The following is a 24,872-nucleotide window of genomic DNA, read 5'->3' on the forward strand; positions in this document are numbered from 1 at the left end:
CACGCTCCAGCTCGCTCTTTTTACTCCTACTTCCCTTTCTCCCTCTCCCGGATCAAGCGTTAATCTGCGAATCTCTGACCGCAAAAGAAAAAAAAAAAGGTGGGTGGGGGGATCCCGAAGTAGCAGAGCTAGGAGGAGGAGGAGGAGAAAAGAGAGGAGGAGGGGGAGGAGGAGGAGGAGCCCGGCGAAGCAGAGTCAGAGGGACTGGTGGCTCCGGCGAGTGTGCAGCCCCGGGGGAGCCGGCGCTCTAGGCGAGGAACCCGTCAGCCCGCCTACCCACCCGTCTTCTTTGGCGCCCGCACGCTCTCCGGCCCGCGCCCAGGGGCCTGCTACACCCGGAGCTGGGGCCGCCGCTCAGGGGCGCTCGGGCCAGGGGCGCTGCTCGGGGTGAGCCCGCCGCGCCGCCAGGCTGGTCCCCTGCGCCCGCGCCCGCGCCCGCGCCCGCGGCCGGGATGCCGTTCTACAGGCGCACGGTGGTACCCCAGCGCCTGTGCCCGCGCAACCCGCCGCAGCAGCTGGCGGAGCTCCGCGACGTGAGCCACCTGGCAGCGCTCAGCCTGCTCCGGCAGCTCGCCGACCTCTGTGGCCACTCGTTGGCTCTGCTCGAGGACCTCGAGGGGCACCTGCTGGCCCTGGGGCGCCGCACAGACAGCCTGTACCGGCGCACCGTGCGCCTCCGCCGCCGCCTTCCCTGCCGCCTGCTTGGCCCGGAGGAGGACGAGAAAGAGCTAGGTAAAAACGGCGTCCCGGTGGCTCGCGGCCCGGCGTCTACCCCGCCTCTAGGGGCGCCGGTCGGCGCTTAGCGCTGTGCCCACCCTCTCCCCGCCTCTCTCCGCCCCTCCCGTCCCCTCCATTCTGGGAGTGAGGGGATCCCATTTCCCCGACCCTCGCCTCCGCCCCACCGCCGCCCTACCGCTGGAACTTCCTGCTCTTGGACCCGGTCCCGCCGTCCGGAGTAGCCCCGTGCCCTTGGGACTCCCGACCCTGGGGTTGGTGGCCGCCTCCTGGGGTTTTGGGGGGGCACCCGCTGGGTCCAGGACGGCTTGGGCGATACGCCCCCACCCGCCCACCTAGCCCCAGGCCCTCGGCGCCGGCCTCATCGCCGCGTCGGGAGCTAAATGGCCGAGCCACTGCCTTCTTTGCTCCTGTCTAGGAGCTCGGCCACTTCAGAAAGCGCGCCGGAGCCGACCGCCACCTACGCGGTGGCAGGAGCCGGCGGTGGTGCCTACAAGCTTTAAACCTGTGCAACTTCCCGCTGGAGCGTGGACGCGGCTCGCACTCACAGGAGTGTCTGAGCGCCCTCCCGCTTGTTTCTCTCCGCAAGTTTTGGGCCGCTGTGCTGGGGAGTGGCCGGGAGGGGGGAGGGGAGAATGTCCGGGGCTTCGCTGACCCCTTACCCACTACCGCTAGGGTCTGGCTGCTATTTGCTGGAGAGAATCATTTAAAGAAACTATCATCAATTTCCTGAAGCGCATTCACTTTAGGAATCAGCCATGCCTGAGAAACACCAGGTCCCAGTGGTGCCCTCACTGAGCACGCGGGACGTGTGAGAGGGTAGGGGGGCTACGCGAGCCCTTGTCCTTTACTGTTTTGGATCCCAACACTTTACACGGGGAATCCTCTGTCTGTGGAAATGCAGTGCCCCTGGGAGTGTGGGACTTCTGCTGAAAGCAAGGGGACTGAGTAGGCTGGAAATGCTGACTACAGCTGGGGCATGCCAGGTACCAGGGCCAATCGGTTCCTCCAGAAAGCTGGGGAGAGAAGGAGCAGTGTGGCCAGAAAGTTCCCGATGGAGGCAGAAGATAACTGCTGGCTGATCTGAGTGCAAGCTTCCAGCTAACTTGGGAAAGAATTGCCTGGGCCAGCCCCTCTTCATTGCAGACCCCACCCCATCCCCACCCCTTCCGGAAGGACTGGAGTCAGGCCCTGGCACCTCTCTTCATAAAGGTCTCTGACCTCTGAGGTAGATGGCAGAGGTCTCTGGTGGAGATAAATGAACTGAGTCCTATTGGAAAAGAAAGGTGGAAGCCACAGATGACTGCCAGATGGAATGTAGACGTTGGACCAAGAGCCTCTGCATGGCAGGGCTCAGTTTTTTACTGGGGTCTCACTGATTACAGGAGTAGTCTAGGAGAAATTTGATAAGTCAGCTTGAGGAGTAGTTTTCAAAATCCCTACACAGTTTGCAGAGAGCCACCTACTGAGTTCAGTAGGGTAAGTTAAGGACATTTTTTTCAACTCTACCTTCCTGTCCACTGAATTAGCGAGCCCTTTCCGTGGGAGGGAAGGCAGGGCTTCACCAAGTCACCTTTGGGACCTAACCCTCTCCGGTGATCTGCTAGGTTAGAAAGAGATGGCTTTATGCAATGGATAGCTTGCAATGGAGAGGAACAATTGTTAAGTTAAATTACCATTGGTTTGGCTTCTTGGCAGTTTTCAAGAGTGGGAAGAGTGGCCATCTCTCATTCCTGTTGTGGCCTCTTGCCTTTGAGAATGTACATGTCCCACGGCTCAGAGGCACCCAAGGGACTGCTGCATAAATGGAACACAGTTACCTTCTGGAAGTTGGTGAAAAGGTCTGATTTTCCATTTTCTGGTCTAATGCCCTACCCTAGACTCCCCTTGAAGTTCTCAGGGCACACTTTTCTCTTCAGGAGCTGTGATTGGGTAGCACTGAAATTAGGCCTTCTCAGCAATGGTCTGAACATAAGTGCCAAATGCAAAGAGAGTTGGGGAGCATAATCAGTGCACCATCTGGCCACTCCCTTGTTGCTCAGGCATAAGCTTCAACAGGGTGTTTAGCAAGCCGAATATTAGATTTTGACCGTAAATAAGTAAATAAATGAACATTGTCATGTCTTGCCCTTTTTTCTTCCCTATGCATTTTTCTCCTGGGATTCCCACTCCCTTGCTGACCATTTTGCTGGGGGTCAGCATTTTACCCTGCATATCCTCCTTCTGTCTGGATTTCCCTCAGATTCTTCCTCTAGCTATTTATTTTGACCATGGGGCAGGAGAAACCTGGGAAAGTGGGAGGAAGGTTGGAAGGCAACACGGCCAGAGTGAATGACAGCTGACAGGCCAGCAGCATATAGCCTCCCTGCAGTGACAACTTGGCTGCCACTGACTGAATAGTGGCAAGTCAGACTGGCCCATAGCCTGCAGGCTGGGCTGGGGCCCTGAGAAGCAGCAGGGGGAGGATAGAGAGAGGAGGAGTGAGATAGAGGAGGAGAAAGTGGATGCTGAAGAAGTTGAAGGTGCTTCTCTACACAATCACAATCATGGGTCATGCCCCCACCATCTTCAAGGTTACAGGGGTGGACTGGGCTAGGCTAGTTGCCTCGCAACATCCCACCCACTCCACTGAAGGCTGTTCTTTGGTAACTTGAACCCCTTTGAGACTGCCCTAAAAGCTCTTGTAACTGGTATGGTGTGGGGGATAGGGATGGAAGGAGGAGAGGGTAGACCACAGGACTGCCGAAGGCCCCTGTGGTTGTGGATCTGTGGCAGTTGCCACACCCTAGGCATGGCCCTGCCTATAAGTTGAGGTTTTCCCCACATCTGGTTTTGAATGTGTCCTGTTTTATGGCATCTGTGGCCTGTACACTAGGTTCTTCATCTAAAAAATGGTGTAGTCAAAGCCATTGGGAAATAGCTCCATGCCTGCCACCATATGCTAAGTCAATCTAAGCTTTCCAACTCCTCCCTTGGAGATCTATATAATGTTTGTAGGTGCTTAGATGATAATTACAAAAGCAATCAGGCCATCCGCCTAGGGATATAATATCTTCTTTGCCATCAAGGAAGTCACTGAAGGGCTAGATAATTCTAAGTATGTTTAATAACACTGGAAAACTATCATGTTACACTAGCTCATGAACTTGCTGTGGGAAAGATGTTCTGTTGCTTCTTACAATTATTTTGGCTTGAATACAGCCAGTTGGGTCCATGGTGGAAACTCCCTCTTCATCTTTATATAAAATCCCTACTTCTTGATTTTCCAACTTTATGGCAACTCTGGCTCCAAATCAGAAAGGACAGCTGGTTTATTTGTGTTTAAATCATAATTCCAGTGTGAGAATAGACTGTTGTAAATCTATATGGAGATGAAAAAATGAAAAAAGCACCTCCAGACTACAGTGAGTTTGCCATTAGATGAGGTGTTGTGGACCCTGAGTCTGACCGTCCTTGCTAATGAAGAGAAGAGATGGCCTCTTGAGTCAGATGGAGTGGGGAGGGTGGCAGGAATTTGGGGACTTGGAACAGGCACTCAGCCAGGGCTTACTTTGTCTCTGTGGTACGTTTCATCCCCAGAGGCTCTTGGGACAGAGGGTTGACAGAGTATGGAGGGGGAAGGAAACCCATTTTCTTTTCTCTTCCCACCCCACCCTGCTTTCCATTTTCTTTTTAAATACTATGAAATTCCTGGTCTGCTTCATGGTATTTCCATGTGTTGAAAACATCTTCCCTGGAAATTTGGATACCAAAATGTCCACTAGAATTTCTTCCACTTTAGAAACAAGACATTTAATCTTCTCTTTTTTTAGACACATGAATAGCTAAAGTGATAAAAGTGTCAGGATGTTGGAATAGTAGAGTAATAGGAGAAGATTCAAGTTATGGCTCTTGGGCTCAACCTTGACCTTGATGACATTGATTAGGTTTTAGGAGGAGAGTGGTATATTTACATCATCTGTTCCTGTACCTCTCTGGTGTGGCACCAACAATTCAATCATTAACCACCATATGTGTCATAACACTTGACATCCTGGACCCAGAAAGGGGAAGGTACCTGTCCAAAGGCACCCAGCTAGATCAAGACCTTCAGGAGTCATGAGTGCTGAAAAGATTTTAGTGCCTCCCCATATGTAATTCCAAGTGAAAGCAATACTAAACCTTTAAAAAAAAGTTACTCTTTTTAAATGACTCAAAGCTCACATGGATGTTGAAATTAAAATATCTTATTAGATTCTTTCTCCCTTCCTCTTTGTCTTTTGTACCCCTGCTGTTGGTGGCCTAATCATGTATTTAATCTGCTGATTTGGGAATGTGGTACTGGCTGGGTCACACAGCAGGTCAGTGACAGGAGGCCTCCACCTAGAAGCCATGCCTTCTGACAACCAGACTAGTGCTCTGCCCTCTGCAGTGATGCTAAGTTCAAAGTCAGTTGTTCTTCGAGAGTCACTGTCTTGGCATTTTCTCTAGTTGGAACTTGTCCAGGATGAGAAATAACTCCTGTTACCTTTAGTAACTGAGGGCACCCTGTGGTTCTGTAGTTGTGGCCGGGGGTGAGCTTAAGCTGGAGAGAAGAAAGGAAGGTCAAACTTTCTCATATAGAGAATATAGAGAATAGGTGTGAGGCAACAGGCTCTCTTGTTAAAGCAAAACATAGTCTTCTTTGAATGGAAAATTGCTCCAGAAAAAGGATCTTCACGTGGGAAGGGGTGGCTGGCCAGTGACCCTGACACTGTTGCAATCCCTCCTGATCCCTCTGCCATTTTTATACCTGTTCTTCTCCCTTGTAGCTTTCAATCCAGTTGTAGACACTACTTGCCACACACCTGCATCCAGACTATTTTCTGTTATTCTAGTAGAGGCTAGTTGGCATTTCAGAAGGCACCTTTTATTAAAAACCAATGGGGACAAGAAAGTAAAATTATTACCAAAAGTGCATTTAGCATACACATTTACAGGGTATGGATTTCTTATCCTTCAGTGCTCAAGTAGCTTAACAGGCTCACTGGCTTTGCTGCTCTATTCTCTTTCTGAAGGCCTCAAATCATCTGTTCCTTAGATCATTATTTTCTAGCCTCGAAAAGTGGGCACAACTGCGTCTGGACCCTGTCTGACCTTTATGCTGGGTGCTAAAGACCCAGAGGTGAATAAAACCCAATGTCTCCCTTCGAGGAGCTCCCAAACTGCAGAGGTAGGTGCCATCTCATTCCCGACCACATCAGCATGTGGTACCTGGAAATCAGGTCTTATTTAGGTGGAGGAGAGCTGATAACCAGAACCAGGACCCTAGTTCACATACCAGAAGATTCTTTTGCTCAGTCCGGTTTGGGGTCCAAAGATGGAATTTGGACTTTTAGAATTCCCTATGGTAAAAACAAAAATAAAAACCAATCTGTCATTCTGTTAGTGTTATTGTGAATTTAGCAATGCTTTTAAATGAATTTGCAGTTTTAAACACTATAATGTTATCTTCATGCATATGAAGAGTAGTGCTTATTCAGTCCATAGACAATGCTTGGTGGATCTGCAAACTTACAGACTTCTTGTGATAACTCTATGGTCCTCTAGAGTCCTCTACTTTCAGTTGGGAATCGCTGGCCTTCCTGGTTCAAGCTATCAGCTCTTCCCTGCTCTGTGGAATTCCATGATTTCACTCAAATAAGCCCTCTTTGAAGTTTTCAAGTTAGAGGGCACAGGATGGCAATATCTTAACAGTCAAGACTACTTTAATAATGCCACAAACAGGAGATATGTTTATTAAGTGTACAGGTAGTTTGCAGTAAAGTGCTTTTTATGAGGTCATGCACAAGACCACTAGGTATCAGTCAGTTAACTTGGGAGGTTTGAGCAATTAGGCAGCCCTTCCTCCCTTCCTCCCTCCCTCCCTCCTTTCCTCCCTCCCTCCCTCCCTCCTTTCCTCCCTCCCTCCCTCCTTTCCTCCCTCCCTCCCTCCTTTCCTCCCTCCCTCCCTCCTTTCCTCCCTCCCTCCCTCCTTTTCTCCCTCCCTCCCTCCCTCCTTTCCTCCCTTCCATTCCCTTCCTCCCTCCCTCTCTTTCTAAAATGTAAGCTCCTCAATAAGATATAAGCTCCTTGAGGGTAGGAGTCTTTATCTGTGTTTACTGTTGTGTCTCCAGCTCCCAAAACAATGCTTGACACTTAATAGGCACTTAATAAATACCTGTTAGATTGAATACCTTCTTTCTTTCTTTCTAGCCATTGCACACTTATTGAGTACTTGACTCTGGGCCCTGCCCTGTGCTGGTTTCTGCGGATATAGAGTAGAACTATGATGCAGGCCCACAGTCCAGTGGGGAGAGCAGTGAGCCATAGAGCTGTGGAGATAAGGTCTAGGCTACCGGGGCAAGGCAGAGGCACACCTGACTCAGGACAGAGGCTGAGCGAAGCTTCCAGGAAGATGTGATGTCTGAGTTCTGAAGGATGATCTGGAGCTGGCCGTTGAAGGTTGAAGAAGGCGGGGGAGGGAATTCCTGGCTCAGGAAGTAGCCTGTGCAAAGCCCTGGATATGTGAGAGAGCTGGTGTGGGGGAGGAATTCACTGCCAGTGATTCAGGAGGAGAGGGAGCAAGGCACCTCCTGACTCAGAATAAGCCCCCAGGGTGGAGGTGGGGTGGGAAGTTCCTCACATCCTGTTTGTTTGTCAGGGAGTTGGATATGAGGGTCTTGAGAAGGTTAAACTGCATGGTTCAAATGAAGTTGTAATATTAACTAACTGTGGATTTTCTTTATCTACATTCAAGTTTTCATTATCCTTGGGCAGATGAGACCCAGGCAACCTCGGCTCCTTCATGCTTTGCAGGGCCAGGCCCTGGGCCCCTCTAAAAAGGCTAGACAGAGCAGGAGGGGCTCCGAGCCACAGTGAGAAAGAGAGAGAAAGCAAGAGTCTACCTGCCTGTGTGTCCCCGGCTGTGTGTCCCCGGCTGTGTGTATCCAGTTGCACTCCAAAGCTAAATGTATTATTTATGCCCCTGCTTTTCTGTGAGTGGGGAAATTTGAGGCTTGACAATATCTTTTATTATTATTTTTCTTTCTGAATAGCATAGATTCTTCAGAATCGTCTGTAATTCATCAAGGGGAAAATCAGAATTTTTTTTTTTTGAAAATGGACTCAGAAAATGAGTTTTTAAAAAATATCTATCATCTGTTTTCATTTTGACTGGAATCATTTGCTTCAGTAATTAGCTGCCTGACAATTTATAGCCTGATCCCCAGTAACTGAAAAATACCAAACTCAAATTATTCCCCCAGACTAGGAGGCCCGGAGGTGATTGAAGTCTCCTTACGTTAACATCCTCGGTCCTTGGGGGCTGAGGGGGAGGGCAGTTCTCTGCCCTTGCAGGAGGTGGTATCTGCCCTTGCAGGAGTTGTCAGCAAGACAGGCCTTGTTATACATTGAGTGTCTCCTTTGACTCAGTAATTCCATTTCCAGGATTTTATGCTAAAGAAATAATCAGATATTGTGGGGGGGAAAATGTGCAGGGAATCCCCACTGCATTTTTTGGTTATTTGCATTAGCCAGAAAAAGGAAAAAAACTTAAATATTCAATAATAGGGGAGTGGTTATATAAATTTTCCTAGGTCTATGTGATAGACTAATATACAGCCATGAAAAGCTATGCTCTAAATGAAGCATAAGGCTACATGGAAATGCACAAAATAATGCTAAGTAAAAACCAAAGATAAAATTTACTATATACAATATCATCTAAAATAGAGCACCCACACAGACACATACACATAGGAAGAAACTGGAGAAGCCTATGCCAAAATGCTGACAATGATTATCTTGGGGTGATGGGATTATGGGGATGAGTGGTATTATTTTCCTTCTACCATTCTGTATTTGTCAAAATTTCCCCAATCAACATCTATTACTTTTAGTAAATAGAAAAGACAGTGGATGACATGTTGAGGAAATGGATCTTTGGATTTGGAATCGTCAGCTTCCAGGTGAAGTCCCACTTGCCCAGCACCTACTAGCTGACTCTAGTGTCTCTGAGCCACAGTTCCTCATCTGTAAAATGGGGTTAAACACTACCCAGTTCACAGGGTTGTTGTGAGGATCCAAAATAATGTATGTATTAATGAAATGCCTGGTGCCTATGCTGCAACCATGCACACCATCACTAAATACTAAGAAGGTGAAATTCCACGAAGCTTGCTGAAATCCCTGGATGGGGATACTGTCAAGATGAAGTTATAATAAGAATGTTCCTAGACAGCTACGAATTGTAGCCATTCTTCCCTTTTCCAGAATATGTAAAGAATGTTTGTGTGCCCACGGAGGAGCCGCATCTAGCCTTTGAGGCTGTCAGCTCATCTTTCCCAACCCGAGGATTTTCCTTTCCACTGACTCCTCCCTTCATTCTCCCCCACTGACATCTGTTCACTGCCTCGCCAACCAAGGGGGAAAACATTCTTTGGAACTGAAGCTGAGGCACCACCAAGAGTCAAGGCAGCTATGAGATGTTTATTGTCACAGATACTATGTGGTGCTGGCTGACCACAGAACCTGCCAGGCTGGGATGCCAAGGAGGGGCTTTAATGAAGCAGCAGAGGATGGATGCAAGCTGCACAGCCAGGCAGCGTCCCCTGCCTTTGGGCAGAGCTCTTGTCCAAGTGTCTCGCTGGCTCTCTGTTTTCTTCCCCTTGGGATGTCTGCATGGCTCCTGGTTGAGCTCACCAGTTTTACAGAACCAGCCTGGTTTATGGGTTAAGAAACACCTTCTCACAGAACTTATGGGGCCTAAGCGTGTTTCAGTAAAGTACTGGGCAGTTTGCCTGAGGGCCCAGCATGCCTAACTCTCACCAGCATGGATATGAAGCAAGGAAATCCTGAGCTCACAGCCAGGCAGCCTCAAGGACATAGGCACACCTCAGCAGTGTCTACAAGATGCCCTGGCCACCAGGCAATCCAGCCATCTCCCTGGGTAGAATCCTTCACACTACATGTCTGATTGCATTTTTCATTTTTTAATTACAGCCATAGATTCATATAGACTCTGACTGCCAATCCAAAGCACCTAGAGAGTTTTTTTAATTGTTAATGTTTTGCTAAATTCTTAATAATTATACAAAATCATTAGGTAGACCAATAGATATTATTGAGCAAGATATAGTGATGCTTAAAACAAAGTCCTCTGTAATCAGTACAACATGTTGGTAAAATTTACCCTAAATGTTAAAAAAAAAAAAAAAAAGTACTAATGCTGTGGCTCCACCCCATACCAATAAATCCAGAATTTCTGGGGGATGAGGCCCAGGAAACAGTACTATTTAAAAGTTCCCATGTGATTCTACCGTGCAGCTTAGGTGAAGAACTCCTGTTATAGATGTTAAAGCTGGGAGAGACCCAGTTTCCTGACTTATTTGAACACGCAATCCTTTACAAATTATACTTGTGGATAATGAGCATGAACTATGATGATGCAGACTTAGATTAAAGTAAGTGACAAAAAAAATGGTCTTGCAGATGAATTAATTGTAAGCAGTAATAATGCGAGGTTAGATTACATATATATTTTGTTTTTGTTTTTTTTGAGACTGAGTCTTGCTCTGTCACCCAGCTAGAGGGCAGTGGTGCGATCTCGACCCACTGCAACCTCTGCCTCCCAGGTTCAAGTGATTCTCCTGCCTCAGCCTTCCTAAGTAGCTGGGATTACGGGCACCCGCCACCATGCCCAGCTAATTTTTGTATTTTTAGTAGAGATGGGGTTTCACCATGTTGGTCAGGCTGGTCTTGAACTCCTGACCTCGTGATCCGCCCACCTTGGCCTCCCAAAGTGCTGGGATTGCAGGCGTGAGCCACCGTTCCCGGCCAATATATTTTTTAACATTATAAGAGAACATAGGGGTTGGGCGCGGTGGCTCATGCCTGTAATCCCAGCACTTTGGGAGGCCGAGGCTGGTGGATCACCTGAGGTCAGGAGTTTGAGACCAGCCTGGCCAAACATGGTGAAACTCCGTCTCTACTAATAATACAAAAAATTAGCCGGGTGTGGTGGCGCATGCCTGTAATCCCAGCTACTCAGGAGGCTGAAGCAGGAGAATCGCTTGAACCCGGGAGATGGAGGTTGCAGTGAGCTGAGATTGTGCCATTGCACTCCAGCCTCGGTGACGAGCAAAACTCCGTCTCTGGAAAAAAAAAAAAAAAGAGAGAGAGAGAGAACATAGGAAATTAGAAACATGAAACCGTTTTATTTTATTAATAAAAAGGATAAATATATGATGAGGTAGAGTAAAACATCTTTTATTTTACATATTTTGGTTATAACACGTCATCAAAACCCACTAACATTTTAAACAAGAATAGCATTTTTGTTTTCTTACGTCACCGCCACTTAATATCACCCATGATGTTACTGGGTTGGATCCCTACACCAGGTCAATCTCAACTTATTTTTCTTTGCAACAGAATATAACGACTCCACTATGCACAAGTTCACTGGAGTATAGGCAAGAGGAAAGAAACTTCCAGTTGGAATATTTAGTGTTCTGAAATAGGCTGTGCGAGAAATTCCAAAATAGAAGTTGGAATGGTTTCCTCCAAATCAACGTCTAGATCAGACTCTGTGCTTTCCCCGTGTTCTCTGATGTGGCACACTCTTTCATGCAGGTAGATTATTGTGTTAATAATACGGCATAAGAGTGAAATGTGTTATCCACATTTGTATTTTGTATTTGTATCCACAAATATAATTTGTAAAGGATTGTGTGTTCAAATAAGTTGGGAAACTGTGGAGTGGTCTCTCCCAGCTTTAACCATCTATGACAGGGGTTCTTCATCCCAGTTGCGCAGTAGAATGTATAAATGTATTGAGTATTTTTAATCCCATTTATACTTCAACAAATGCGATGCAGAAGAAAGAGTATTTATCTTTTTTCCCTTCATGATCCCAACAGAAATAGTTTTAGAATGTGGATCTAGGCCAACACTCACCCAGAGAAAGGAAGAGGACTGGGGCAAAGGGATCTCTGGGTAGGTGGCTGTGTGTTTGGATTTCCAGTGCAGAACCTCTCTTGTGGCTATTTTGGGGTCCTGAGACATCCACTTATGTGACCCTGTCAGCAACCCCCCTAGGAAATACTAGGGCAAGGGGACAAAGGGAAAGGGAGAACTGTGGGGGGCATTTTTGGCATCCCTCCATAGTGTGATCAGAGAGGGGAGATGCTAAAGGTAACCCCTATAGTTTGCCTCCCAAGCAATACTGTACATCGAGGATGATAAATAAGGCATCCAGAATAGGCTGTAGCTGGGAGAGGTGGCACGGGCCTGTAGTCCCAGCTACTTGGGAGCCTGAGGCGGGAGGATCCTTTGAGCTCAGGAGTTCAAGCCTGGGCAACATGGCGAGAACTTGACTGTTTTAAAAAAAAAAAGAAAAAGAGGCTTCAGCATCTTCAGAGGAATCTGTTTAAGAAGGCTGAGAAGGGTGTGTTCAGGAAGAGTTCCACTTGAAATGCTGAAAATTGAAGAAAAGATTAAATACTGAAAAGTGGGGAACATTCCAGCTCCCAGGAAACTTACCCATTAAGAGAACTCATTTCTTGAGGATTTTGGATAGCAAAGTCTCCCTGTATTCCAATTTCCAGCCTGTATTACCTCTTGGAATAAAGAGTTACATAAGTTTACTCCCTGTTGCGAAATAGCCCAATGAAATCTTTTTTCCCATAATTCTGAGTTAATGAAAATGGCAGATTTAGGAAACAAATGTTATTGGCTTGCACAGAGGTTTTATATTTTGTGCCTGTAGCTTCCAGACTACCTAATGCACATGGGGTGTGGGGTCATGAGGGAAGGGGAAGAGCTAGTGAAGGAGAAGGATCTCTTTGTCCTATTAAATATTTATTTCACTCTCGTAAGATGCCAGAGGGAGCTGGTAGAAATTTGGCAAGCAGGTGTCCCCTCCAGGTAGAGGGATGGCAAAGGGTGCTTTCCCTGGGTGGATTAATTAGGAGAAGCCACTCTTTTTGGTGGAATCTTTAGACAGGCACATCCTCTGGGAACAGCAATTAGAAAAAGTCCCCTTTTCTGCTAATAATTATTAAAATATGGAGTATCCTCTGGGTGGACCAATTTTAAAAAGTCACCCTTTCTGTGCATAGTAACTAAATAAAGGTACTTCTTCCTCCATGTGCAGTCAGACAAGGCATTGGGCTTGGCTGGATTGTGTCTCCAACTTGAGAACCCTTTGCAGGGTACCCTTGTAGGAATACAACTTGCACAACAGTATAAGTGGTCCTGTAGTGCCAGGTGCCACCAGGCACCAGGTATACAGAAATATGTCAGTGATATACCCTGTTCTTGGATAATTTATAGGACAGCCCCTCTAAATCCCCACTGGCTTTAACTCACCCCATCTGCTGCCAGCTCCACCTCTCCTGCGTCGCTGCTGGCAGAGCTACTCTCTATGGTGATGAAACATCCACCCTCCAGATGCCCGGGCTGCAGGCTGTTGTTTGACGTGGCTGTGCTGCTCCTGTCTGGGGATCCAGGCTAAATGTCTGCTTTCCACAATGAACAGCCAGAGTTACTGGTTAATTGTGGTGGCTCATTGCTTCTGGGTTCTAGATGGGAAAACATGGAAATCATTTAACACTTCACTATGGCTTTACAACTTTTCTGTGTTCTGTTTAAATGTGCTTTGAAATGGTGAGTTTTGGTGTAGCTGAGATATTTCTGCCCTTTAATTTTCCTGTTCTTTAATAAAGGAAAGCAGTTTATCTTTAATCTGGTGATTTAGAGCTGACTCTGAGGGGTAATTCCTACCCCACTCATTGTACTATAACTTTGCCAGGCTTTTTGCCAGGTATTGGTGATACCAAAGTGAAAAGACTTACCTTTTGCTCTTCAGTCTTAGCATTTAGCTGGGGAGACAGTATGGAAGAAGACAACTTTGCTGCAGACCTCGCTACAGACCCTTTCACATAGGGTCCAATGTGAAAAGCACAGAGTACCGAAGCAGGGAAGGTTTTCATAGCCTTTTCCTCTCGTGTCTTCCGGAAAACTCTTATTTATTCCTCCAGATTTCTATTCAGGCATTCCTTCCTGTTTACGGCCCTCTCTGACTCCCTTCACTATGTTCCTGCTATGCTTTTTTCACTATGTTCCTCCAGGTAGCCTACCCTACGGGTAGGAGGCAGAGACTGCCAGTATTTATTGACCATTTTTGAATTCATGTTTATTTCCTTCTTTTACCACCTCTTGAAAGTAATATGACCCTCTTCTTTAGAACTTGAAAGAACACCCTGGCCATCCCTTGGCCTAAGATAAACTGGAAGCTAGAAGTTAGAGGTCTCTTCCTAGGAGAATTAAAGCCCATCTTAAAGGTTGTGAGGATTTGGAAACAGAGTAGAACTGTTGAGGCCTTCTGATCCCAATACATTTAGATGAATATAAAGAGTTCCTTCTAGCTCAAGGGAAATCAGAGTTACATTAGGTGGTTGTAGGCTAGTGATGGGCCTTTGAGAGTAGAAAGAGCCCTGATCATGAACTTGGCTTACTTTGCTAATTTTGCCCAATGTAAGCCCAATTCCAGTATTTGCTAATGGAGTAATTTTTGGTGTTGAGCCTCTGTTTTCTGTTTGTCAGGAGGATCAAATGAAAGCCTGTATGGGAAAAGGCTTTGTAAACAAAAAATCACCCCCCACCTCCCCAAATGTTATGTATTATCATCTTTTAGGGCAAGGATAGTGGCTGACTCATTCCTCTTTCTTCAAAATCTAGTTTGGAAGTAGGCACACTGTGAATGTTTGTTGAATGATTAACTGGCCTAGTAAGAGATGAGTTTTTGTGTTTCTTTAAAGCTCTGCATATTATCTAATAAATCTGCTATATTAGTTAATGCCTACCCTTAGCTTTTTTGGTAATTTTTGCCATTACCAACACTGTGAACCTCGTAACACCCAAGAGGTGGTTATTGACTCCTAGATATTTTGCCTGTAATAGGATATACCAGTGCCAAATTGACAGTGGTGTCTGGGCTGATGCCTTTTGTCTTAAGAGCTTAGGTTTCCCACCAGACTCCTCAAGAGTTGTATTTTATTCCTGTCTGTTTTCCCCCACTGCCCTGGTATGCAGTAAGTGCTCAATACATATTTTCTGAGTGACTAACAGAGAGAGGGAGTGGCATGTTTTTGCACTTCTTTTTTTTTTTTTGAGACGGAGTCTCGCTCTGTCACCCAGGCTGGAGTGCTGGAGTGCAGTGGCGCGATCTCAGCTCACTGCAAGCTCCGCCTCCCGGGTTATGTTTTTGCACTTCTATTTGGCCAGCCAAATAAACTCCAGATAGCAGAAAGTGACAGATGTCACAGCTAGATCACCCTCATCTTACTTTTATACTTGAGATGACCCTCCTTTTCTAATTTAAAAAATCTTTGGACAGAAACCCATGTTTTTATTGTTATCTTTAAGAGCTTTCTGTGTGCCTGACAATATATACATCATTAACTCATTTTATCCTCACAATGATTGCATGAAATAGTTACCATTATTATCTCAATTTTCTTGATAAGGAAACAGGCTCAGAGAAGAGTAAACAATTTAGAGTTATGGAGTAAATTGAGCATCCACAATTTGAATGCCCGTCCATGTTCTCCATCACAGTCAATGGGGAATAGATTTTACTGAAAGCAAGGATCAGAAAAGAAATGTGTTTTTACCACTATCAGGGAGGATATTTTGTTCAATGCACTGAGTTGGGATAGGATCTGATGGAGGGCTTTCTAGTGGATTGCAAGAGATTCAGCAGGAACATATCTAGTGAGATTAAAAAAAGAATTAAAATGTCTGGGGGAGGGGCACAGGGAGAAAAAACAGGAAATTGAATTTTCTCTGTGAAATTAACTAGCATTTTTGCCTTTCTTTCTAATTTATGAAGCTCTTTTACATTTGTTATCTCATGTGATTCCCATGACAGCCCTGTGAGTTATTACTTCTATTTGAGAAATGAAAAAAATAGACTCAGAGATATTAAAACTGACCTTCCCACAGTGGCAAGTGGGAAGTGAAAACCAAGAAACCATTTGCACTGTTTTAGGTGGTGGAGATACAGGAGTGAACAAGACAGGCCAAAATATTTATCCTTATGGAACTTACTAGGTAGATAAACTATGATTTATTTCTTTTCAATTACCCTCTGTCAAGTAACAGATATTGGTTTTGGTTTTCAACCTTAACTGTATTTTAGAATCACCGGGCACACTTTGAACAAAACATTGATGTGTGTGTGTGCACACACACTCAAATTTTAAACCTGCTGTAGGGGGTTTTAGTGTGCAATCAAGCTCAAGAACCATTGGTTTAGAGCAGTGGTTTTCAACCTTGGCTGTTCATTAAAATCACCTTGAGAATATATATATATACACATACACCAATGTCTGGGCTTTACCTCTGAGGCTAATTAAATTAAAATCTCTGTGGTTATGTCCAGACATGTGTACTTTTAAAATGTGCCTCCTCAAATGGTGCTACTGAGTTCAGGGTGTGGAGTTTACACGAAGCACTTGAGATAAAGAATAGCTTGGTCCCATTTCACAGACTGTGCCCCTCACCTCTTGAGCATATGAATCATCGGTCCTTCATTCTTGCAACAAAATGTTTATTGAGTACCTGCTATATCTCTGGTGAGTTCCTTCTCTTTCCTGGGTCCTGATTCCTCCCTTTGTAAAATGAGAGACTGGGATGTCTCTGAGACTTATTGCAGCTCGGTCTATAATTCTACAAAGGAGAGTGGGCTGGGAATGTTAATGGCTCAGAGGACCCACTCTTGGAGACCCAGGTTAAATTATTTGTCCTCTTGACAGTACTGTATGCTTCATTTGAGAGACAGAAATTCATGAAATTCCAAAAATATGGGAGCAAGCCTTCTCTCACTAAGCAGTTTGTCCACAAGGAGCAGATGGACTCTTCTTCCTTCGTCTCATTCACCATCTTGCTGACCATCGGGTTGGCAGCACAAATGTGCGTATGAGGGCCGGATCAGAGGGAGGGACTCAATGGGGTCAGGCTGTGAAAGTCAGCCAGAGGGAAGAAGAACCAAAAATGTGTCTTGAAGATCAAAAGCACGAAGAAGCAGCAGAAAGCGAGCTAGAGGAAAGCCGCCTACCACTTGGCCTAATTTTCTTTTGCACCTAGAGTTGGTCTAACACTGGCAGAAGACAGATAATAAGGATAGCTATTGAGAGGTAGCAGAGATAGCACAGCAGTGAAGTGCTTGGGCCTTGGGGCCACCCTCTCTGGGTTTGAATCCTCAGTCTACTACTTGTTTTCTTTCTTCTTTTTTTTTTTTTTTTCTTTTTTTGAGACGGAGTCTTGCTCTCTGACCCAGACAGAAGGGCAGCAGTGCAATCTCAGCTCACTGCAACCTCCACCTGGTGGGTTCAAGCGATTCTCCTGCCTCAGCCTCCTGAGTAGCTGGATTACAGGCACCTGCCACCACGCCTGGCTAATTTTTTTTACTTTTTTTAGTAGAGACGGGGTTTCACCGTGTTGGCCAGGCTGGTCTTGAACTCCTGATCTCAGGTGATCCACCCGCCTCTGCCTCCCAAAGCGCTGGGATTACAGGCCTGAGCCATCGCACCCGGCCCTACTACTTGCTTTCTTTATGACCCTGGACAAGTAGCCTGACATCTCTTTGCATTAGTTTCTCTATCTGTAAATTAGGGATCATTATAATAATAGTACCAACTTTATAGGCATGTTAATGAAGATTATAAGCCTGGCAGGCATTAAATATTTGTCACACAAAATTTATAAGTAATACTTCTAAGTGTTCAGCACTTTACTTGTATTTGCTTCTTAATCTTTGCTTTATTTGAAACAGGTACTATTTCCCAATTTTATAGATGAAGAAATCCAGGCATGGAGATGTTGTCACTGTGTCATTAACTAAGTTAGTAGTTATTGCAAAAAATGAGCTAACTAGTAAGCCACAGAGCCACAAAGCCAGAGGATTTGACCCTGGGAGAATTGATTCTTTAGTGCCCACTCAACTGCAGGATTGTATAGGACTGTACACAGCCATTATCTTAGGCTTGATACCTGAAGATAAAGGAACTGAATTGGGCCCTGGAAATGCTGAAAATGGGGAAATATGGGTCTCACCCAGAGGAGTTGACTCTGTGGGTAGGGACAGCAGACATATGCATAAGAATATTGCAATAAAAGATGCTTTGTGTCTAATGTCACGGGAGTTCAAAGTGGCCAGTGACAGCTTTGTTGTGATGCTTGTCTTTGGACTGGATCCTTGATGTACACACGGAGTGTGCCCTGGGCAAGGGGAGTTGCATGAGCAAAGGCAAGGAGGTAAGGCTGTGGATGGCATTTTTGGAGTTGGGGAAAGCACTGTTTCCCCTCTACCATACGGTATAGAAGCCTGGGGTGGCCCCTCAAACTTGGTGCCAAGGTCGAGGGGCACCTGGTACTACTGGGCCTCTTTTTGGGACCCCAGGGAAGCAGATGGTACAGAAGCATAAACTTGGGCTGTCATAGGTGGTTTGGACATCCAGTCCAAACCCTTCATAGCATAGATAGGGAAACTAAGGCCCGGAGAAATGAAAGACTTAGCCCCAGCAAGCCAGCAGCAAACTATTGAAGGTTTTGTCAGGTCAATATTTCTGCCATGCAGTGTTGCATAAGAGAGCCTGGGCCATATCCTGGAGATATAATTGAGTAGCACACAAATCTACTGTAGTACCCAGAAGTCTTCTTCGGAACCTGATTCCAAGTTTTCTTCTGCTTAACTCCCCATACTGTCATAGATGGAGTCTTAAACATGAGGCTTGGCAGACCTACCGTGGAGGCAATTTTATAGGGCGAGCTGAGAGGAAGACAGGGCAGGGACCTAACATGATGTGAATTATCCCCTAAGACTTTGAAGTTCTCAGTTGTTTTCATAATTGTTTTTTAAGCATGAGATAAAATACCTAGGCTTACAAAGGAAAACAATGGTACTGAAAGACAGTTATCAAAATACTTTTTAAATTGTGATATAGAGTAGTATATGTGCTTCTTAGCATATTTCAAATTACAAGATCTAGCACTGGGTCTTATAATTACCGAAATATTGAATGAGTGAAATTTCAAGATACCTTCAACAACTGTCATATGATCTGTGATTTCTATTACTGACAAAGGCACAGGTATTGCTAACACTTCTGTGGTTTGTTGCCTACATTCATCATTTCAATTAGAGGTTAGTGAAAATAAAGTTAGTTATTTTCACATACAAGTTCATGGGCCTCCTGAACTCTCTTCATGTAACACCTGGTTAAGAACTTAATTTAACTCATTAAGAATCCCTGTCGTAAGGCAAAGCCGAAGCTGGAGAACTGACCCAGCATGGGATCTTAATCCTGCTCTAAGAAATTGACTTGAAGGAGGAGCTTGAGTGCCCTGAAACTCTATTCAAGATTGTAGTGTGCATGGATGGTTTTCATTAGTGCAACTCACTGAGTAGTTCTGGTTCTCTTTCTGTTTCTTTCTCTTTTTTTTTTTTTTTTTTTTTTTTTTTTTGGCGGTGGGGGACAGGGTCTTGCTCTGCTGCCCAGGCTGAAGTGCAGTGACATGATTATGGCTCACTGCAGCCTCAACCTCCCAGGCTCAAGTGATCCTCACCCCTCAGCCTCCCGAGTAGCTAGGACTACAGGTGTGTGCCACCACACCTGACTAATTTTTGTATTTTTTGTAGAGATGGGGTTTTGTCATGTTGCCCAGGCTGGTCTCAAACTCCTGGGCTCAAACAATCTGCCTGCCTCAGCCTCCCAAAGTGCTGGGATTATAGGCATGAGCCACCACGCCCAGACTCTGGCTGTCCTTCTTCCAGGAACATGGCAGGATTGCACTTCCTCACCCCCTTGCAATTAGGGGTGGCCATGTGGCTTGAACCTCATAATATTCAGAATTGATTCCACATTCTATTTGCCCTGCCCACCTCTCTTACCTCACCTCCCACCCCTTTCACCGGGTCCACTTCAGCTGTGCTGGCTTCATTTCTATTCCTCACCAAGCTTATTCCTGCCTCAGGATCCTTGCACTAGCTGTTCTTTTTGGCTGGAACACTCATTCCCCAAATCTTAGTATGACTGGCTCATTCTTAGCCTTTAGAACTCACTGTTCACCTTATTTTTAACAGCTTTATTGAAATATAATTCACATACCATATAATTCCCCCATTTAAAGTGTATAATTCAGTGGCTTTTAGCATGTTGGTGGAGTTATGCAACCATCACCATAATCAATTTTAGAACATTTTCATTACCCTAAAAGGAAATTCCATTCCCTTACTGGTCCAATTCCCCATCTTCCCACCAGTCCCTAGTAACCACTAATTTACTTTGTGTCTCTACGGATTTGCCCATTTTGGAAATTTCATATTAATGGAGTCATATAATATGTAGTCTTTTGTGTCTGGCTTCTTTCACTTAGCATGTTGTTTTCAAGGTTCATCCGTGCTGCAGCATGTATCAATACTTCATTATTTTTTATGGCTGAGTAATATTCCATTGTGTGGATAGACCATAGTTTGTTTATCCACTCACACATTGAAGAGTATGTTTCTATGGCTTGTTTCTATCCTTTGGCTATTATGAATAATGCTCCTATGAATATGTGTGTTCAAGTTTTTGTGTAAACATATGCTTTCATTTTTCTGGGGTATGTACCTAAGGAATGGAATTGCTGGCTCATATAGTAACTCTACATCTAACTTTTGAGGAACTGCCAGACTGTTTTCTACAGAGGCTGCACCATTTGATATTCCCATCAGCAATGTACAAGGATTCCAATTTCTCTGCATCCTCACCAATACTTGTTATTATCTGAATTTTTTATTATAGCCATCCTAGGGAGTGTGGAGTGGTATCTCATTGTGGACTAAACATCTTTTCATGTGCCTAGTGGCCATTTGTATGTCTTTTTAGATAAATGTCTATTCGAGTCTTTTGCCTGTTTTTGAATTTGGTTGTTTATTATTTTGTTGTGGAATTATAGTTCTTTATGTATTCTGTATATTAATCCCTGGTCGGGTATAGACTTGTAAATATTTTCTCTCATTCTGTGAGTTGCCTTTTCACTTTCTTAACAGTGTCCTTTGATGCACAGAAGTTTTTTAAATTTGTTTTTTTCTTTTTTTATGATTACAAAGTTTATTTTTTTTAATTATACAACATTTGCTATCTTAATGGATATTTTTAATATTCTTTACAAATAAACAGTGAGGTAGAGCTACATGAATGAAAGAAAAATAAAGAGAAAAAATATTAGGGAAAATATGATAAACATAGAAGGCAGATAAGGGGATTCAGGCCATTCACAATTGGAATCCCCAATTTAAAAAACTCTAAAATCCTAAAATTTAGAAAGAGAACCCATAATTATAATTATAATTAAAGACATATATTTTTAGAACTAAAACAATACTTGAGCTAAATATAACAAATGCACAATGAATGTAAAAAAATAATACAGAGTGGTTAATATTAAGACATCATTGGACTTGAAGGGTAAAGAAAGAATGCTTCATGAAGCAGTAAAATAAATAATAACCTACAATAGGTAATGTGTCAGCCTGGCCCTGATTTCCTCCACAGCAACATTGGCTGCTATTCAATTGAATAACATTTAAGAAATTCAATACTGGAAGATGTCACTCAAGAATTTTATATCCAAGTTTTTTAAATTTGATGATGCCCAAGTTACCTATTTTTTTTTTTTTTTGGTTGCTTGTCCTTTTGCCATCATATGTAAGAGACCGTTGTCTAATCTAAGAACATGCAAATTTACATGTTTACTTTTAGGAGTTTTATAGTTTTAGCTCTTATATTTTGGTTTTTGATCCATTTTGAGTTAATTTTTGTGTATGGTGTGAAGTAATGGTCCAACTTCATTCTTTGCATGTTCTTGGATATCCACTTGTTTTAGCGCCTTTTGTTAAAGAGACTATTCCTTCCTCCGTTGAATGGCATTGGTATCCTTGTGAAAAATCAATTGACTGTAGATGAATGGGTTTATTTCTGGACTGTCAATTCTATTACTTTGATCTATATGTGTATCCTTATGCCAGTAGCACACAGTTTGGAAAACTTTGATTGCTTTAATTACTTTTGATTACTTTGTGGTAAGTTTTGAAATTGGGACGTGTTAGTCCTCCAACTTAGTTTTTTATTTTCAAGATTGTTTTGGCTATTCTGGGACCTTTGAATTTCCACGTGATTTGTAGGATCAGTTTCTTCATTTCTGCAGCACTGCCTTATTTTTGCCCAGCTGTTTAATGTTTATCAAGGATATCCACATTCATTTTTTCTTCTGACAAATATTGATTGAGCACCTACCATGTGCCAGATACTTTGCCAGGTGCTGTGAACAATTAGCCATGGCCCTTGCCTTCAGGGAGCTAAGCATTTAGTGGGAGAAGCAGACATTAGTCAAATAATCACCAAAATAAATTTAAAATGAATGATAGAAATGATTGACTTAGTTGTGGGGGACCAAGAAAATCCTTCCTGGAGAAATCAATAATTAGGAAGGTGCCTGAGTTGGAGGAGATGTATGGGAAGAGTATTCCAGGCAGCAAGAACATCATTCTCAAAGGCAAGAAAGGAGGATGCTTTTAAGGAACTGCAAGGAGATGAATTTGATGACCTACAAGCACAAGAGAAAGAGCAGCATGAGATGAGGGCGAGCTGCCTGAGGGGAACCAATTCTACAGGGTCTTGTGGGCCACCGAAGCAAAGAAGTAACATGATCTGATTTTGATTTCAAAATGCTCACTCTGGCTGCTGTGCTGAGAATGGACTGGAGAGGGGTGTGCAAGATCAGTGCCAGTTAAGAGGATATTACTGTAGTCCGAGAGAGAGATGAGGGAGGGCTAGATGAAGGTGGCGATGGCAACCCTGCAGAGGAGGTGGACAGATTCACAGATGCAAGAGAAATAGAGGAGGTTTCAGAATCAGTCCTTGGTTCTTGAGGCCTATGTGATGGTGCTGGCAGGGGTGGTCTTCACCAAAATAAAGAGTACATGAGTGTGGGTGGCTTTGGAGGAATCATTGTTACTGAGTTTGAGATGCCTTCCAGATGTTATTAAGTTATTTGATCCTCACTCCAAATCATCCCCATGAGAAAGGTATAAGACTCTTGTCTTCATTTTGCAGATGAGGAAACTGAGTACCAGAGAGGTTATCATGGTTTGCCCAGTGCTGGCCTGCCAATAAGTGGCAAAGCCAGACCAGAATCCTGTTATTCTAAGAACAACCCTTGTGCTTTTTCTTTTCCATGACACCAGAGCTGACTCTCTAGAAAGGCTCATCCTAAATAGTTTCCAATAATAAGTGAAGATCACTACTAGGACTTCTCCCACAGACACCAAGTGTTTCCCAGCCCTCCACACCTGTGCTCCCAGGGAAGCATTGGCCTCCTTTTCACAGAATTCATCTCTACAGCATTGCTACCAAGGCCCTCCAGGAGTGTTTAGATCTTCCAAGTATCTGATTTGTAAACCTGGATTTGTTGTTTGTGCACAGAGAGCTACACTGCCTCTTTTCCCAGTGAGAGTCGCCCTGTCCAAAAGCCTTCCTGTTTCTCTGCTGTTAGAGACAAGGGTCACCTGTCAGTAGTCAATGCATGGAAAGCTGAAATACTGAGACATTAAGCCAGAAGATGGATGACAGAAAGATTAATAATAGATGACATGTCAAGGTGCACTAAACTTTTTTTTTTTTCCATTTCAAGTAGAGGACTGTGAGGAGAAGGAATTGAACAGGTGGCAGGAAATGGGGTGAAATGAAAAACTAGGAGAAAGGAAAACAAATACATAAATTCAAGGAGTAGGAAAAAGAGAAAATAAAATAGTGAAAGACATAGGTTGGGGAGGAGATATCCTAGTTTCAAATCAGGCTCTGACATTTATTAGCTGTATGATCTCAGGCAAGTTGCTCAGTGTCTCTAAGTGGACATAAAATTGCACTAACTTTATGGGGTTTGTGTGAGGATTATAGGGAGAGCATGTAATATCCTTGCCACAGTGCCTGGCACAAGATAAGCACTCGATAACTGTCAGCTGTTAATATGACGTGCAAGCCCCTCCTCATTTCTGCTGCCTCTGCTTCCCCCAGCTATCCCCAGGCAGGTTCATTTTGGCCAGCTTGGTTCACCATTCCAGCCACTGAGCCAAAATCCCAACAGAGGCAGGAAATATTGCGTTGGCTTCAGCAGACCCAGGAGCTGGGGAACTTGTGACAACAGCTGGGCTCTGCATTGGTCCCTGGGGCTTCTTGCTGCCAATTTGATCTGAGATCAGGCACCTCCAAGAGCGACCCTTGGAGATCCATGCTGCCTCTAGGTTGTTTCCTCCTCCCTTCCTTTCCTTCCCCTTTCCCTACCACTCCCACCATATCGACTTCTACTAAATTCTGCCCACTCACTCTTCTTTGTATTCCAGTTCTCCTCCAGGACCAAAGTCCTGTCCTCTATCCTCGTTTTGGTACAGATTTCCTGACTGCTGAGCAGCCTACTTGCTTGACTTCTTTCATCAACACCATGCCCCTTCCCAGGGTTTACATAACTAGGTTTGTTAATTGCACACTCTGAACATCGTACTTCACTCAGCCAGCTCCCTTTTCCTTCTAGAGCAGTGGTTAAGATAATCCTTTGGGATCTCACACTTCTTTAGGACTCAGTTGAAGCCATAATGCCTGCTCCCAAAATACACGTGAATTCAATGCATCAGTCAGGATAGGATAAGTTATGCTCCAGTGACCACCAGTATCAAATTCTCACTCGCTGGAACTGTCTAATGTGGATTGATGGGAGGGATGTGTTCTTCTTAGTCACTCAGTAATCCAAGCTGGTGGAGCTTCCCTCTTGAACATGTGCTTCCATGGCATGAAAAAGAGATATAGGATTGGACTTAACGTTTTTAAAAGATCCCCCGACTTCTGTGTAGAGAATGGACTGTGAGGCAGCAAGGGTGGAAGCAGGGAGGCCTGGAAGGAGGCCTGGTTCAGAGGACAGCTGACGGTGACTTGAGCCACACAGATGGTAGTGGAGGGGCAAGAAGCAGATGGATTTAGGATCTGTTTTGGAGTAAAGCAGACAAGATTTTCTGCTGGATTGGAGATGGGGAGTAA

General features: G+C 44.6%; 1 protein-coding gene across 5 annotated transcripts in view; it reads left to right on the forward strand.

Annotated features, from left to right (window-relative positions):
• Positions 1–331: 331 nt before the first annotated feature.
• Positions 332–24,872, forward strand: part of NHSL2 (NHS like 2) — a 243,004-nt gene continuing 218,463 nt past the window's right edge. For all 5 annotated transcript variants that reach the window (XM_054544705.2, XM_054544706.2, XM_054544707.2 and 2 more), the window contains exon 1: positions 332–732. In XM_054544705.2, the coding sequence (XP_054400680.1) occupies positions 453–732 (280 nt within the window). In that variant the 5' untranslated portion in view covers positions 332–452. The remainder of the gene's footprint in view (positions 733–24,872) is intronic.

The sequence above is a fragment of the Pongo abelii genome, chromosome X, assembly GCF_028885655.2.
Source record: "Pongo abelii isolate AG06213 chromosome X, NHGRI_mPonAbe1-v2.0_pri, whole genome shotgun sequence".
In the NCBI taxonomy this organism is placed as follows: Eukaryota; Metazoa; Chordata; class Mammalia; order Primates; family Hominidae; genus Pongo; species Pongo abelii.